Here is a 19,517-nt window from a genome sequence, read left to right on the forward strand (position 1 = left end):
CTACTGCAAATAAGCCTGAATGCTTTAAAATATGGCCATAACCAGCATTGTCCTTTTTTATATGATTCTGTCACAAATATCTTCTCCAATTTATCTTAAAACCTTGTTGTGTACACAACCAATCAAATATTTCAACAACACATGCATCAATATGCTTCTGTAACACATCATTTCAAAACCTCTACTTTTTTGTAGTTTCCTATTATCTGTACTTCTTTCAGTCACACTTTATTACTTATTGGCCTATTTTTGTTTATTTTCAATTAGAATTTCAACTGTAGAAGAAATAATATTTAAACTCAGGCCATTTATTACTTTATTTAACTCTTATCTTATTTTCTGCACAATAATATCTACAAAACGTCAAATTTCCATTTTTATCCACAAATGTTACTCCAGCCTCAAGTTTCTCTTTTATCTAAGTAATAATAAGTTGATACTAAAATAAAATTCAAAGCCAAGTACTTTCAAAATATTATTAAATTTAAATAAAAACAAAATAAAAAGATTAAAAAATTACTTACTCATTAATAACATTTTCAGTCTTCTTAGATTTTAATTTTACAATTTCTAAAGGAAACAATTCTTTAACAGCATCTATGGCATTCTTACTCTTCTCTACAATTTCTGGTAGTGGGTTAATCAATTCTTTAATATATTCAGGAATTTCCAGAACGTTAGGTTCAGAGGACATCTGTGAATCGGTATCACTCGATAGACCTCTAGCAGCTATATTATGCAACAAATACTGTTCATATGGATCTAGTAATTTTTGTGGATCACTGAAATCATCATCTCTGAAACAAAACTCAATTCTAAGTTATGTTTCCTATTTATTGAACTACTTCCAGCTGAAATACAATACTGATATAAAATTTGCATTTCAACAAAAAAAATTAAAGTAATTTGTATTTGAGCATTTCATGTTTGAGGTAGATATTAACATGCCACCTGCATGTGGACTAAGAGATTACATACAATATAACACCAAAAGGAAAAAAACAAGGTTGACTAATAACAGGACGTTCTAAGCTGAAATCTTCTTTAGTGGGTTTATTAACCATGTTGATTACATAATAATCCGGTACAAAAATCAAATAAACAACCAAAGTAACAGAACAACTAATGGTAATTTATTAAGACAATATCCTCATTGTAAGTACTAATTACAGGTTTAAATGTAAAAATATATAAAAAATACTTCAAATCATCAATACATCAAAATATAAAATTTGCATCTAAATATAACACAATCTTGGATCAATGTATTTTCCAACATCACCTATAAGTCTACTCAGTTACCAAACCCAAAATCTGTTTGGTGTTAGATTATTACCATAATTGTCACCATGAAAGATAGTGCTTGTGTTTAAACTATATCTCAAAAAAAAAATTAAAAAAAATTTGCAAAATAAAAATGAAGGTATTGACGGAAAATGCAATTATTTTTGCACTAACTAGATTCAGCCGATTTTAGTTACAGTCATTCATTTGAAAATTAGGGGCGTTAAAAGCTGAAAATCAAATTTTTTGCACTTTTTTGAGAACATCAACTTTGGATTACTATAAATCAAAACCAATCGAGATAATTTTTTTTTACTTTTGGAGATGGATTAAAAAATTGTCTCTCAATAATTATAACTAACATTTTTCCCAAAACTACTATTATTTAAGCATACAAGTTGTTTCAAGTAAAACCATCACATTTCAGTTAACATTAGGTGTAGAAAAAAGAAATTTCTGCTAATATTTAATTCAGGAAATTAACTTATTTTTGTATTTAAATAATAATAAACTAATGAAAATTCTATTTGTTCACAGTAATAATGAATTTTATTCCTTTCTATCTCTTGAAACTTTTTAAAATCAAATTTGATCTATCAATCTTTGTTCTGAACTATACAGTAAGCAGAATCACTCTTTTGTTGTAACCTTTAACTTCTAAATTTAAAAGCAATTCTTTCAAAGAAATCATTCTGCCAAAAAGAAATATCTCTTTGAACAGGGTTTAAATTTAACCTTGATCACAAAATATTTTATCTCATGAAGAAATGTAACAAATTCCACAATACGAGGTGCGACAATAAAGTAATGAGACTGATTTTTCTTTGCAAGATGTGGCAACCCAGCAGCTTGCGTAGGCACACCATCTTTGACCTTGGTCTATAAGCTACTTCTAGTCCAAGCGGCACCAATGCAACTGCTCAGTTGTGAGTTGTGCTGTAATAAGTGAACACGTGTTTGTGTCTCTCATCACAGAAATGAAACCGCAAAATATTGTGCAATGGTATGCCATTTCTTTTTGCGTTAAATTGGGTGAAAACGCGACGACAACTTATGGTAAGCTTCAAAAGGCTTTTGGAGAGGAGGTTATGTCAAGAGCTCAAGTTTTTCGGTGGCATAAAACTTTTAGTGAAGGCAGAATGAATGTAGAAGATGAAGGCTGCAGTGGACGACCATCAACATCACGGACAGATGTCAACTTGACCAGGGTGCGTGAAATCATACGATCTGATCGAGGATTATCCGTGAAAATGATTGCAGAAGAACTCAATCGAGAAACGGTTCATCTAATATTAACTGAAGATCTTGGTATGAGAAAGATTTGTGCAAAAATGGTCCCCAAAAATCTCACACAACAACACCGAGAAACACGTAAAAATGTGGCAGCCGATCGGTTAGAGTAAACAGAAATCAATCCAGAATTGTTGAGCCGTGTTATCACTGGTGATGAAGGTTGGTTTTTCAATACGATCCAGAGACAAAACGCCAAAGGGATCACCCAGACCAAAAAAAGCTCACATGTCAAAGTCAAAAGTGAAATGCATGCTTGTGTGCTTCTTCGATTCCAAGGGAATTGTTCATAAAGAGTGGGTGCCTCCTGGACAAACAGTTAACCAATATTTCTACAAAGAAATTTTAGAAAGACTTCGTAAACGAGTTCTTCGTGTCCGTGCCAACATTGCTGATAATTGGATTCTGCATCACGATAATGCGCCATCCCATACTCCTCTGTCAGTACAGCAATTTTTAACCTCAAAACAAATTTCAGTACTACCACAGCCACCTTATTCACCAGATATCGCTCTGGGCGACTTTTTTCTATTTCCAAGAGTCAAAATGGCGGTCAAGGGACACCATTTTCAAACAACACAAGATGTCCAAAAAGCTGTGACGAGGATCTGGGAGGATATTACAGAAGATGAGTTCCAGAAATGTTACCATCAACGGCAGAGGTGCTGGAATAAGTGTGTGCAATCAGAGGGGAACTACTTTAAAGGAGACAACACTAAACATGACTAAAATGGTAAGCAACATTTTTTTTCACATCAGTCTCATTACTTTATTGTCGCACCTCGTATGTTTAGAAGAAGTTCATATAAATATGTGTTCGAAAATGCTTAGTTTTTTAGTTATGGCTTGTGAAAAATTTCATGCTGTTTCTGCTCAAAGAATAAAAAAAACATAGTGAAATTTTTGGAATTAAATTAAGAAGTAAACTTGATGGTTTTAATGGTTTTCATCTGAAAAATGAAATAAAACAGGTCTTACATTTGAATTTCTAGTAATTTTTGTGAAAATTATTATAAAACAAAAAATTGTTGTCTCGAAATACAATATTTTTTGGCTTGACTTTTTTGTTACTTACTACCAGTACCCATATCAAATTTTGCAACAAATTTGTAAAAAATTCTACTCTTAGAAAATTTACAAGTAATATCAATTGAACATAGTGAGAATTTTAAGAAATCTGACTTTTATTAAAAATAAAACTTGAGAGAAAAATATTGTATTATATAATTTAAATTAAAAAAACGAGAATCATTTCAATATTTGAAAATTATAGAAACATGAATAATTAAATTTAATAAAATGAGAAATTAAATAAAACAATAAACACATTATTTAAATCTCAGATTATTCATATTTTATATTCCTTAAAGTTAAAAATAATAAGAAACAAAATTTTACTAGAATAGTTTTGAAAAATAGAACTGTAACATTTTTTATTCTGTAAGTTGGCAGTATTAACAGATAACTGAAATTCATCAAGTGCATTTGAATAGTTATGTTTTTTTTTTTATAATTTAAGATAATTACAATGTTGTGAAGTATTTTTTTTAAATATCATTTCAGCTTTGAAATAAAGAATATATGAATAATTTTTGTTTATGGATATCGTAATCAAACTACATTAGCTGCACTTCGTGAATAACAATAAATGATATCCTAATAGAAAGATTCCAACTCCAGAAACCTTTGCTTCAGTAGTTCAGTGTTTACACACAACTGCTTCTTTTCCATCATATTTGTATTCTATTCGACACCAAAAGAAACACTATATCAGTCAACAGCAAATCATAATTTGGTCAGTTCAATCTAGCCCAGGGCTCAACACTAGATCAATTTCAAATTGCACAGTAGAGTATGGTCAAAAGTTTATAAATAAAACCTTTACCTTACCTCTTGCATGAGGTTCAAAGTTTACTATCTGGAGACTTTCCAATACGTCAAACTTTCTGTCACTGGTTTCAAGAAAACCATTTCACAGTTTTATTTTATTTATTAATGAGGCAATTTTTTCATGAGATGAAGTTAATAATTCGCAAAATTCTTATAATCAGAGTACAAATATTCTTATGACATGGTGGAAAGCAGATTCCAATGCAGGTTTTATGTTAATGTTTGGTGTGGTATTATTGACGAGCACATTATTAGACCATTTATTTTTAAGGATCACCTTATGGAAGAATTATTTATTAAAATAATAAATTATTATAATAATATAATTTATTAAAATGTATTAATTAAATCTCTCAGAAAATAATTTATACCTCTTGTAGAAGACATTCATTCGATTGCTAATGAAAATAAATGATTTTACAACATGACATTCTCCTTATTTTTGTCAAGTTAGGAATTATTTGAATATAAGATTTATGGAATGGGCAAGATGAACCAACTAATTGGTGACCTAATGTCATTGGACTGTCTTTGGTATCAAATAAAATAGTGACAAGAATTTTCTAAACAGGCCTGCTTTAAATTAAATGACACAATCCTGATAAATTGAGAAGAGCCACCATGGAATTTTAAATCAAGTAGAATACTATGTAAACTGAAGAATAATTATATTTTGTATGATATTATGAACAATAATTATAGTAAGTTTGTAATACAATTTTATTAATTTATTTTTAATAACAACTTTTTTCTACATATTTTCCAATATTGAAATGATTTTTGTTTTGATTTAAAATTATAATATAGTATTTTTCTGCCACTTAATGGTTTTTATTTTTAATAAAAGTAAAATTCGTTAAAACTTCTTTATGTTCACTTAACATTATAAATTTTGTCAGAATTAGAAGAGAACTTTTTCAAAAACAAATAGAATTTGCTATAAAGTTCTCTACAAATTTTGTTGCAAAAATTTTTTTGTTAACTGGTAATTTAACAAAGTTATTGCACATGAAATCTAAAAAATTTTATTTTATGGGAACAATTTTTTGTTTTACAATTACTTTCTCAAATATTACTAGAGATTCAGTCCTGAGACCTGTTTTATTAAAATTTTCAGGTTAAAACCCATGTGAAATCTTCAAATTTACCTCCTAATCTTAATTCAAAGAGTTTCAACATGGCTTCATTTTATACTTGGGGCAGAAATCAGGTTGAAATTTTTCACAAACTCAAAAACAAAGCCCTTTCAGACATGTTTATATGAACGATTTTCTATACTATTAAATTGTAGGATATGTCCTAAAATTCTTTCCATTTCTTTGTTTATACTTACTATTAAAAACTGCTTCTTGCATTGCTTTTAAATATATATGGTTAAATTCAGTATAAATTAGCTGACACAGTTTTGCTTCCTTGATGAAGTTCCAAACCCCATATTATTTAACACCACTGGATTTAAAACTGAAGATGGTGGATTTATAATTAATGGTGTATAATTATAAATGATAATTATGGTGTATAATTATAATTATTTATAATTAATGGTGTTACAACAAACCATATTTTTAACATCAAACAGGGTTATAAAAAATAAATAATAGATGACATTGAAAAATTTGTACATTAAATTCAAAGCTTATCTTAATATCCTCCATTTTTGCTAGTACAAGCAGGATCAATAAGTTTTATTCACTTTTAAGTTTTTGTTAATAAAGAAAATTTCTGGCCTAAATGTATGGCAACAACACACAAACATACTTCTCAATGATACTGTCACTGCCATGTGATTGATACAATTAGGTTGATACAAATAATGAAAGGTGAAAAAAAATAGCTTATTTTTATGGGAAAAAGTGTGTAACCTCATTAAAATTCACTGTCAACTATTTAAAATAGCAGGCAATTTTGCTATGATTATTGGCAAGAATGACATCATAAACACTTTCAGACCTAAGCCTTAATAATGTGACTGAACTGGAAGCCTGGGTGTTTTTGAGGTGTCTAAAAACATTGTAATAAGCTAGTGCATGTACATAACCTATCATATGTTATATCACCTGAAAAAGAAAGAAATGTGCTATCACTGAAGATGAAAATATTTGTAATAGATTACTTACGAAAAAATTTTCACATCTTTATTTCCTTCAATTCCCAAAAAAAATAAAAATGGTAACAGCGCACAGTACTAGTCAATAAACATACAAAATTGTTGTAATCACTACACATTATAACATTTTATACTATCTAAAAGATAAAATTTCACACTTTCTAATGACAAAAAAAATCAAAAATTTATAATAAATGTAAAATTAGTTACAAACTTTTTGAAAACCGATTAGTTTTTCAGTACTTTTTCACACGAATAATCTTTCATAAAATAAAGAAATGTTACCCTAATATTTATTATTCATTTAATTTTACAAGCCTAGTTCAATGACAGTTTCTAAATATATTTACATTAGTTTTCTTAAGTTTTTTTTTACATACAATAGTTAGCCCTAGTGTGGTACAATTTGAAGCAAGTAGTAAGCAGTAAGCATAACGAAACTGAACAGTCAGGGCACCACCAATTGTTTCTTTTCTCCCAGACTTTCCTGTAGAAGCATTACAATTAGCACACACTCTACACACAATATAAAATGTTAAAATAAAAATAAACCAACAAAAGAAACCAGAACACAAATCAAAGCACGTAAACAATGCCAAGTAATTGTATGTTTTGAACCTAAATCGCTCTTTAACACGAGGTGTTGTTTTTATTGTTATTAATTAAAACATCCACTAGATAGCATTGAAATTCATACTGAATCTTTACAATGAACTACTGAAAGAGTCTACAAGGCCTAGCAATGAGTATAAGCCCATCACTGTTTACTACACATTTAAATATAGCAGCCCAATATATACTCAGGCTCCGGCCTTATGAACAAAATGGCCTATCGGCATTGTTCCGTTCCACGTCAAGCCGTCGGATGCTGCGATCTAGTGGGTGCTAGTGCTCAATGGAGATTTAAGCTGGTACTAGCATTCTACGTCAGAATCCAATCCAGAGTGGTTGCATGCACTTTCAGTCCGGATGGACATATTCGGATGAACATTTAGTTTATTAGTATCAGTTATATGCTATTTAATTTAATTATATATGTATCAAGTTCAATTATACATTTCATTTCAAGATGACAATTCATTAAACTATTATTCAACAAGCAACAAAGCGTTGTCTTCATTCATCACCTATGAACATATACAGTCTAACCTCACTTTAAAATCTACCACATGTTTCATGGTCCTCTGGGCCAGATAGTTAAGTCACCAGATAAATCAAGCGAATAGCCAGATAAAGCTGGATAGTTACACTGCCGGATTCAACATACTTTTTTTGGTCATTCATCTTCACATTCAAGAACCAGATGGTCAAGTTACCGTACCTACTGGATCGACTACTGCATCTGTTAACCAACATTTCATTGTCAAGTCGCTGTATTAACGACACGGACTTAGCCATTCTACAGCATTAATCCAGGGTTTCGATAAGGCCAAACCACGTCAACAACATGGTATTTATAATTTATTTATAAAAAGTGTATCAAAAAATTAAGGTGTATGTTTAAAGTGCAATTAAAAAATTAGCATTAGTGAAACATTCAAATGTTCGTGAATACTTCAATAGTTAAATATTTCAATGTTTTATAATACAGTTAAAATTGTATCTATGAAGCTCACAGGTATATTGATCAACCCTCAATAAAGGCTTGGGCAAGGTTCGCCTTTTGTTGCGCTGTACTAAACATGCGCGCACATATCTCAGGCAATCTTTCTATTGTTCACTGATCTGCAAACAGCAGTTAGCAATATCGTATCATATTTATAACCAATCCAATTCATTCAACTTTATGCAAGCTATACTTTAACAATATTATTGTATATGACATTTATCTTTAACCTTATTTTATAACTTTATTTCATTCTAATTTAATATTATTCTGTATATGATTCCAATAAAAATGGAATTCAAGGATTTAATTAAAAACGAGGCATTATGAAGAATAGTATACCCAATTTAAAAACATTCATTGAAAACTTTGATCTTAATTCAGGCGATTATGATCTATTTACCATTAAGTTTGATAAACTGTTAGAATACGAAAAACTATTTTTCGATGTTCAATCTGAAATTGAATTGCACCAAGATGCAACAGATAAAGACCTACAGGATAGGCACACATATGATAATATTTTTGACAAACTTTAATTAAAACATAAAAATTAAAAAATCGTTTCAAAATTTCAGAGGTATCTGATGCAACTAAAGTGATTAAAAAACCTAATCCAATTTCTTTAAAACCTACACAAATTGTGCCCTTTCACGGTGATGTGAAGGCTTGGCATAAATTCTTTGATCTTTTTAATAGTTTAGTTCATAACCGAGAAGAATTTTGTAATGTTGAAAAATTTGATTACCTTACAAATAAGCATTGCCTTAAGAGGCAATGCTCTTGATGTAATAAAAAATTTTATCAGTAACGTCTGAAAATTATGAAACTGCAATAGAACTACTTAAAGCTCATTATGATAACAAAAGGATAGCAGCTAAACACACTTTAGAAATTATTCATTTACAACCATTAAAAAAGGAAAATTCAGAAAATTTATCTAAATTCATTGACCAAGTTAATTCAAATATTAATGCAATCTAAATATTGATTATTTAGAATTTATTATAATATAATTAATTACTCAAAATTTAAATTTAAATACTTTAAGAGACTGGGAAAAAACATTGGAAAATAATGAATTTCCAAAGTTAAAACAACTCGTTTCTTTCTTAGAATGTAAGCGTAAACTATTTGAATCCACAGACACAATTCAAAGTAATCAAAAACCACAGCCACAATGAAGGATTTAGTGGCAAAAAATATGATTATTCAAAACCTATTTCTATTAAAAATGTATTTCATGTAAATAATTCTAATAATTTTATGTATACATTATGTAAAACTAACTAGCAACCATCCATTGTATCGATGTGATAAGTTTTTAAATTATAATGTTAATGAAAGGAAAAATTTTGTATTTCAGGAAAAATTATGTCTTAATTGTTTACGTAAACAACATATATTGTAAAGATTGCCCAAGCAATCATAAATGTAAAAAATGCTCATGGAAGCATCATACACCAATTCATTTAGATAAAATACTGCAAGACACAGCAAATAAATTTTCTAGGCAGAATCAAGCTCCTTCAGCTAATAGTTCATATTGTACTTTAAAATCAGAACCTAACGAGTCTGTTTTACTTGCAACAACTGTAGTTAATGCAAAAGATAAAAAAGGTAATTTCATCCAAGTCAGGGTCTGACTTGATTCCGCTTCGATGATTTCATCTAGTACTGAAAGTTTTACCGCCAAACTTGGGCTTCAAAACAAACCTGTTCTCATGCCGATCACAGGCATTAGTAATGTTATTACTAAATCTAAGCTAAGTGTTGATTTAACTATTAATTCTAGGTATGAAAACTTTAATTTTAATTTGAAATGTCATGTACTGCTATCTATTACAGGTATATTACCTAATGATTTTATAAACGTAACTGACTGGGAAATTCCTTCTCAACTTTTTCTTGCTGATCCTGATTTTAATATTTCTGGGCAAATTGACATTCTAGGAGCTCAATATTATCTTTCTCTACTTAAGCCTGTTCAATTAACTTATAACTCCAATCATACCATACTTCAAGAAACTCATCTTGGTTTTATAGTTTTTGGTCAAATCCCTATTAAACCTAGTGAGCGGAAAAACAATTCAAATTCAACATCGTTTTTTGTCAGCAATGAACAGCTTTGCTCGCAAGAATCATTTTGGAGATCCGAAGAGATAGAAGATCATTTACTGACCAAGGAGGAATCTTTCTGTGAAAAACATTTTGTTGAAAATAGCTTTCGTGATGACAAAGGCAGATTTGTTATATCTCTTACTCGTAAGGAAAATTGTATTTTAGAAGATTCATTTGCAAATGCCAAACATTGTTTCAATTTATTACAGCATAGAGTTAAGAAAAATCCTAAACCCAAGGAAGACTGCTTCTATTTCATGAAAGAATATCAAGAATTAGATCACATGCAACCTGTAGATTCATCTCAATGTAAGGTTCCATCTGAAACCTTTTATTTGCCCATCACGCAGTATTTCGTGAATCTTCCACCACTACCAAAACAAGAGTAGTATTTGATGGTAGTGCAAAAACATCAAATGGCCGATCACTCAATTCAATTCTTGCTATAGGTCCAGTAGTACAACAAGATTTATTTTCAATTATAATTCGTTTTAGAACTCACAGCTACATGCTCAGGAGACATACCTAAAATGTACAGAAAAATTTGCATTAATCCTCAAGATTTTTCATTCCAAAGAATTCTCTGGTATGATGATACCAACTCATCAATCACTCCACATAACTTACAGACAGTTACTTATGGTTTAGCACCTTCAAGTTTTCTAGCCACAAGATGTTTGATTGAAATTTCCAATCAAAATGAAGCCTCTTTTCCTCAAGCTAGCCAAGTAATTAAGTAAGATTTTTATGTCAATGATCTGCTCACTGGTTGTGACAACATAGATCAGCAAAGAGAATTATACAATGATATTTCGTTATTGCTTAACACATATGGACTTTCGCTGCATAAATGTCATTCAAATATGCCTGGTATGTTCATTGATTCTGATTCATTTATCAAATTAGACAAAGATGAAAATAACACTTGGATTGTCTTGAGATCCTGAAGTTGATGATTTCATTTATCAATTCAAACCAAAAAATAATAATACTTCTTACAGCAAGCGTTCAGTTTTGTCAATCATTTCTTCATTGTTTGATTCTTTAGGACTACTTGCTCCTATAATCATTCTGTTTGAAGTGCTCATACAAGAGTTATGGTGCGCCAACCTTCAATGGGATGAAGTTCTTCCCGCTCCATTAGCAAAGAAATTGAATTTTCTGTATTCTCAACTCAAATCTTCAAGTAATTTTAAGATTCCTAGATTAGTTAAAATTAGTTTTGGTAAGAGTTATCAATTACATGGTTTTTATGATGCAAGTAGTAGCGCACATGGTGCACGTCTTTTCATCAGATCTGTTGATAGTAATGAACATATTGAAACTCACTTATTGTGTTCAAAATCTAGAGTTGCTCCAGTCAAGCAAATCTCTATTCCTAGGTTAGAGCTGAATGCGGCTCTTCTATTATGTTGTTCATTCAATAAGGTTAAGTGTATTTTAGGTATAAGATTTGATTCAATCAATTTTTGGTCGGATTTTAAAGTCGTACTTTACTGGTTGTCATCGCTTTATAAACGATGGAAGGTATTCGTCGCAAATAGAGTTTGCGAAATTCAAGCGCTAACTAAGGAATGCTTATGAAAGCACATTCCTTCAAGGGATAACCCTGCAGGCATCCTGTCACGTGGTTGCATGCCAGATGCATTAACCTCGTCAAAACTCTGGTGGAATGGTCCATCTTTTCTGAAGGAAGAGGAAAACACCTGGGCATCTGATTCGCCTATCATTTCTATGATTCCACCATATTCGCTCAAGGAAGAGAAGAAATCTAGCAAAACTAATGTGTTTTCAGCTGCTCTGCAAACAACAGAAACTTTAGAACTTTCAAAACCATTTTCTTCGTTCATACGAACATTAAACATATTTTCATACTGTCGTCGCTTCATTTATAATAAAAAAATATAAAAATAATCGTATATTGTAAGATCTTTCACCGGAGGAAATCTATTCCACGTTGGAAATACTTATCCGTCATGGTGGGTGACGTACTCCATATCTACTAATCCTGGACATTTTTTAACCTTCGCTCCTTTAACTTCCTTACGTGATCCTGATTTCTCAGGCATTAACGTAAATAAGCTTACTAGGTGGCAGCTTATACAAAAATTACTGAGAGATTTTTGGAAGGCATGGTCTAACGACTACTTACATTCTCTACAACAGAGAAGTAAGTGCAAAATTTCAAATAATAACATTTGTGTAGGCAATGTAGTTATAATTAAAGAAAGTAATCTTCCTCCACTGATGTGGAAATTAGGAATAATTGTTGAAGTGTATCCAGGTAACAATGGACTAGTTAGATTAGTTGATGTGAAAACCAATATAATAGTAAAAATATTTAATGTCTTCCTAACTTATGTTTATTTCAATTTGTTTTGGTTGCAAGCTTTGCTGTATCAATATTAGATTTGTTGAGTTAACTTTAATTTTTGTACTTTCAAAGTTTACGTAATTATTTTATGTAATACTCTTTGTTTATACGAGGATTATTTTTTTCAAGGTCTGATCGGTCATGAAATTAAAACTACAGTGAAAATAAAAAATTTTTTATTTGTAACAAGTACTTACATAGTTACGCTCTACATAGTCGCCACTCCAATTTAGACATTTGTTGTAGCAAACAAACGAAAGTTGGTATCAACTTTCCAATACCCTCGTCATAGAACGGAGCCACCTGTATTTTCAGCCATGTTTCTACACTGGTCTGCAGGTATATTTCTGTGCCAAAATGTTGTCCTCCTAGCCAGCGTTTCATGTAAGAAAAGAAGTAAAAATCAGATGGAGCCAAGTCCAGGCTGTATGGTGGGTGATCAAACACTTCCCAATGAAAACACTGCAGGAGCTTCTTTGTTACAGCTGCAGTGTGCGGCCGAGCATTGTCATGGAGAAAGACAATGCCTGACGACAACATTCCTCTCAGCTTATTCTGAATTGCCCTTCGTAGACATTGAAGTCACGCAGTACGAGGCTGCAGTGATGGTCATGCCACGTTCCATGAATTCCACCAAGAGAACTTCATACCGGTCCCAGAACACAGTACCTATACACTTTCTGTTAGAGAAGGTTCGCTTGAACTTCTTTGGTTTACTGGGAGAATGAGAATGCATCCACTGTTTGGATTGTTCTTTTGTTTCTTCAGCTTCGAAATGGACCCATGTCTCGTCCCCTGTGACAATTTTGTTCAAAAATCTACTCCTTCATTGTGGTAGCACTGGAGAAATATTAGGGAGGCATCCACTCTCATTGTTTTGTGATGGTCGCACAGCATCTTGGGAACCCATCTCACACACAGTTTGCGGTACTGAAGTCTCTCACTCACAACAGTGTAGAGAGCTGACCTTGAAATTTCAGGAAACGAATCACTCAATACAGAAATTGTGAACCGATGATTTTCTCAAATTGCCTCATCCACTCACTCAACAAGATCATCGGTTGACACTCGCTTCCTTCCCTGACCGCCTGCATCATGAACATCTGTACATCCTGCTGTAAAGTTCCTGCACCAGTGTCACACTTTGCTGTCATTCATTGAAGTTTCACCACACACATTACTTATTCGTCGATGAATTTCAGCTGCATTACACCCCTCAGCCTGAAGAAATTGAATTACCGCATGCATTTCACACTTAGCAGGAGATGCTATTGTTATAGACATGTTTACGTGCTAGCTGCATGTTCAGAATCAAACGAAGTGATGTGCTGTGATTGAAGGCCATACTAGGGACGCTGCACAACACATATGTGCAAAGGTTCATCTGATTTTTGCGTGGGTTTTATTTCATGACCAATCGAACCTTGAAAATAAATATATAGTATATTAAGTTTCATTTCATGTAATGTATCACAAAATTATAATTAAGTTAATTATAATTGGTGGGCGGTATGTTCTGTTCCACGTTGAGTCGTCCGGTGCTGCGATCTAGTGGGTGCTAGCGCTCAACAGAGAGTTAAGCTGGTACTATCATTCTACGTCAGGATCTTATCCAGAGCAGTCATATGCACTTTCAGTCTGGATGGACATGTTCAGATGAACGTTTAGTTTATTAGTAAAAGTTATATGTTATTTAATTTAATTATGTGTAAAGATATGTATAAAGTTCAATTATGCATTTCATTAACTGTCAAGATAACAATTCATTAAACCATTATTCAACAAGCAACAAGGCGTTGTCTTCATTCATCACCTATGAATATACAGTCCAACCTCGCTCTAAAATCTACCAGACATATACTCAAGTTTACACCTGAAAGTGTTAACTTTGAAAATGAACCTATGCAGTCCATATAATCAACATGATTTGTAAAAATGAAAAAATAAATGTTACTGTAATCTTGAAGCGATTGAATTTTCTGCATCGAAATGTACACTTCCATGTTTTAAATAGTGAGCTTATTGAGTACCTCTTTTATCAGATCTATCAAAGATCAAGCAGTCTTTTAATTCTTACACTGCTATCACAGGGAAAGGCAAGCAATTTCAGACAATAATGTAACTATAGATGAATGTTGTGTGATCTTTCAAGTTAACTTTGGAAACACTACGATTCAAGTCTAAAAACATGCAATGCGGTTCTTTCGGCCAGAAAGGTATTTCTGACTTTAGTAATACAACCCATTAAGTTATCAATCATATATGTATACAAATAAAACAATTTAAAACTTATAATAATAATAATTAACTTATTTCTTGACCATCCTTCATCACAAACTAAAAGTCAACACAAAGTTCTAAAATACTGTTCTAATTCTTTTCTTTCTGGGCAAAAAACACTTCGGCATTATCATCGCCCAGATGTGACATATTTGTTGCAATAAAATAATAGATATCATATTTTACTTGTTAATCAGAACAATAAAAATCCAACTGCTACATGGCAACTAGTATGAAGAGCTGACACACACTACAGTAAATCAAATATCAGAGTATAAATGGACAGCCTTAAGAAAGAACACCCAGTCTAAAATTTCCTTATTGTTCCCCAGGATTTGTCAGATGTTTCTGGGCAATTTATATTTAAGATGCAAGGCCTTGTAACTTATGCAATCCACACAGATGTAGCGTACAGTCAAGTACAATTAATAAAGTCAGATACTAATTAATTACAATATTAAGTCTAATAGTAATTAAAAGTTCTTAAATACTGTCTGTATTTTAATATGGTTTATATTAAAAGCAGTTTACACACACACACACACATATATATATATATATACATATAACTCAACAGTAGAAATCCAGTTTATTCTCAACTCTATTACCATTTAATTTAGGGAATTTCTAAAAAAAATATAATAAAATTAAAAAATTACTTACTCAATACTTGTCAAGTCCATATCATCTATTAGTTTATCAACAGCATTTAACTGTTCATCACTAATAGGAACTCCACTTAATGACGGAAACCACAAGTTTCTTATTTCTTGTTTGAATGGTAACTCCACAAATATTAATGCCTGAAAAAAATATATAATCATAATACTAATAAAAGATGTGATCCTAATACATGATCAAGCAGAGTAGATGCTCAAAATTTTATCATTTCCAGAACTGATGGGTAACAAATAATAAAAAAAAATTCCTTTCAACACACCAGAATGAGATGTAGATTTCACTGGTGCTAAGTAGGGGATAAAAATGATTTCCAACTTAAAGTTAAGAAAAATTTCTAATTTATTTAATACAACAATGGTTGCATGTGTAAAAAACGTTTCACATGTTTAGCATATGACAAGCTCCAGCTTCTTATAATTCCAGCAACATTTTGGTCATCCCTTGCTGTAAGGGTTGGTCATATCAAAAATTGTTTCTGACAAAAGTTTTAGGTAATGTTTAGAGAACTAACAACCACTTTAAATCGATTTGATGCTGTGCCTATTAAGGAAGGTATGATTTTTTTGTCTCAAAATCCCATTTTTTCTTTTTTCTATCCCCTGGGCCAATGGTTATTGATATCAAAAAATTTTACTTAGATAGTTTTAGATCCTTATCCAAAGAATAGTAGAAACATTAAACGAATTTGATATTTTACTTAATAAGAAATTTATAGCAATATTTTGTTTTTTCAAAAAAGCCCATCCCACTCTCTAATTTTGCCCATTAACAAACTCAACCAAGATTTTGGTTCGTTATATTTTATATATCAATTTGAAATTGATGGCACAAAATTACAGCAATTATCGTGTCCATAAGAAAGTGATATTTTTTTTTTGTCTTCAGTCATTGACTGGTTTGATGCAGCTCTCCAAGATTCCCTATCTAGTGCCAGTTGTTCGGTATACCCTCTACATCCTAGATCCCTAACAATTTGTTTTACATATTCCAAACATTGTCTGCTGGCACAATTTTTCCCTTCTACCTTTTCTTTCTTTTTCCTGTTTAGCCTTCGGTAACTACCGTTTTTAGATAATACTTCAGAGGATGAATGAGGATGATATGTATGAGTGTAAATGAAGTGTGGTCTTGTACATTCTCAGTTCGACCAATCCTGAGATGTTGTGGTTAATTGAAACCCAACCACCAAAGAACACCGGTATCCACGATCTAGCATTCAAATCCATGTAAAAATAACTGCTTTACTAGGACTTGAACGCTGGAACTCTCGGCTTCCAAATCAGCTGATTTGGGAAGAACGCGTTCACCACTAGACCAACCCGGTGGGTTCCCTTCTACCTGTCCCTCCAATATTAAAGCAACTATTCCAGGATGCTTTAATATGTGGCCTATAAATCTGTCTCTTCTTTTAACTATATTTTTCTAAATGTTTCTTTCTTCATCAATTTGCCGCAACACCTCTTCATTTGTCACTTTATCCACCCATTAGATTTTTAACGTTCTCCTACAGCATCACATTTTAAAAGCTTCTAATCTTTTCTTTTCAGGTACTCTGATCGTCCATGTTTCACTTCCATGTAAAGCTATGCTCCAAACATACACTTTCAAAATGTTTTCCTGATGTTTAAATTAATTTTTGATGTAAGCATATTACATCAAAATTATATTTAATTAGATTATATTATATTATATTTCTGACTGAAAGCTCGTTTCTCCTGTGCTATTCAGCATTTTATATCGCTCCTGCTTTGTCCATCTTTAGTAATTCTACTTGTAATAACAAATTTTGTCTACCTCCATAGACTTTTCTCTTCCTACTTTTATATTCACTGGTCCATCTACTTTATTTCTACTATATTTGATTACTTTCATCTTGCTTTTGTTTATCTTCATGTGTTAGTTCTTGCATAGGATTTCATAAATGCCATTCAATGTTTCTTCTAGTGAAATATATATACAGATATATATATATAAACTTTTGAACTGACTGTGGTTTTGGGATCTTGAGGATGTGAAATGCGAAGATATGACAAAATTTTCTGGAAGTTGAATCATGGTACCCATTATAATAGGAAGCTTTCTTATGAAATCTACTTAAAATTCATCAAGGAAAAAATAAATGTAAATTTTTAAATATCTAACATAACTTGTTTCAACTATTATTTCTTTCATTTAGAGGGTATTTAAAAAGTTAATTATGTTAGAGATTTTAATTTTCAATCTATAACAATAGTGTTTTTTTTCAATCTAATTTTCTACAATGCTGCAACTGCTAAATTACATGCTTATTACATGTGACAGTTTAAAAATTTCTGTCAAATTTTATTATAAGACCCTTTGAACACAGATAACATTTTTCAGTTTCTTAACAATAAATAATTAAAGATTAAATAAATAATAAGAGTTGTTGTTTTCATTGTTATCTTTGTAGTTGTTTATGTGCTTTTTAGTCAGTTTATTGTTGTTTATGATCTCAAATCAAAAATCTAAGCATATAACTAGTTATTTTCACCATTCTGTTCTACTGGAAAAGCAAGCGTCCATAAAATTTGACAAATTTCATTCAACAGCTGTTACACATCCATTTTCATGAAATGCCAAAATTTTATTCTAACTTTGAGATGGACACTATCTCAACCTGCTATGTTTTAACAAATAATAATAATTTGTAACATTCCAAGCTTTGTCAAAACTGGAAATTACATCTTCAGCCATGAACTGTTTCCAAAACTCTACAAATTCAAACTTTAATATTCTTTTCAAAATTAACAATTATGGAACATGATGAATGATTATCATTTCTCCACTTTAATAGTTTGATAATAGTTTCTCCAGTTTTAACGAAAACTCCAAAGCCAACACTGGCAATTAAATTTGGAACTTTTATTATTATCAATCAGCTGCACTGCCAATTGATCTAGAAGGCTGCTTAAAATTTTATTACCAGGATAAATCAATTATTAAAAAGGAATATTTTTTTTGCCTATCTGAATTTTTTCCTTTATTATATGTATGAGAAACATATTTTCTTTTATCCATTTGTATTTAAGAATTTTATAGAAAAATGGTTTACTTAATGCTGAAAGTATTTATTTTACACAAATTATGTATACATCAAATTATGTATACAAGTTAGTATGATTTTAAATCCCCAATATTCATGACTGTTGACTTTTTACTATATAAATGAATACAATAATTTACTGTTACAAATCAAATAACACAGACATTAAAAATAATTCATTATGATTTAAAACACCCAGTTAACATGTCAACTTTTTAAGGTAACAGTGTTCACCTGAAATCAACTGATAAGATTATAGATTGCAGCTATCTTAATATCAAAATATCCCTATTGATTTTTTCAAGTTATCTTGTTGAAAACCAGTCTCTTTTTTCATAGATTTAATACTTTTTCCTTAATACTTTTAAATATAATCTTTCTTAAAATTCCAAGTTCCTTATTATCTTTATTTATTTCTAAAATTTCTGCATGTCTTATGATATCAGGTAGTATTTCCTAATACATGTACATTTGACAATGATAAATATATGTCATTTGTAAAGTTTTTGCATGTTACACAAATCTACTTTTGAATGACCACTTCAAAATATTTTTAAAATACTTAAATATATTTTTTAAATATTTTTTTATCTTTAAAAATATTTTTGTTTTTTAATAAAGACAATGTGAATGCAATACTTTATTTCTCAGACAAGGAAGGATACATTAATCTGTTTCTTTTTATGGTTACGACGTATGTAAAGTATTTATAGGATCAGTCCAAACGACTGACCAATGCTTAATTAATTTACTACTTTTTTCTTTTTACTGATTCATTAGGATGATCACAGACTATTAGAAATGAGGTTTACTTTATTAA

General features: G+C 30.8%; 1 protein-coding gene across 1 annotated transcript in view; it reads right to left on the reverse strand.

Annotated features, from left to right (window-relative positions):
- The window catches only part of Ku80 (X-ray repair cross-complementing protein 5 Ku80), an 81,545-nt gene that overhangs the window by 28,163 nt on the left and 33,865 nt on the right, over positions 1-19,517 (reverse strand). The window contains exons 10-11 of the mRNA XM_075381119.1: positions 15,616-15,755; positions 525-797 (exon numbers count right to left, since the gene is read on the reverse strand). Of these exons, the coding sequence (XP_075237234.1) occupies positions 525-797; positions 15,616-15,755 (413 nt within the window). The remainder of the gene's footprint in view (positions 1-524; positions 798-15,615; positions 15,756-19,517) is intronic.

This window comes from Lycorma delicatula, chromosome 1 (assembly GCF_047948215.1).
Source record: "Lycorma delicatula isolate Av1 chromosome 1, ASM4794821v1, whole genome shotgun sequence".
Lineage (NCBI taxonomy): Eukaryota > Metazoa > Arthropoda > Insecta > Hemiptera > Fulgoridae > Lycorma > Lycorma delicatula.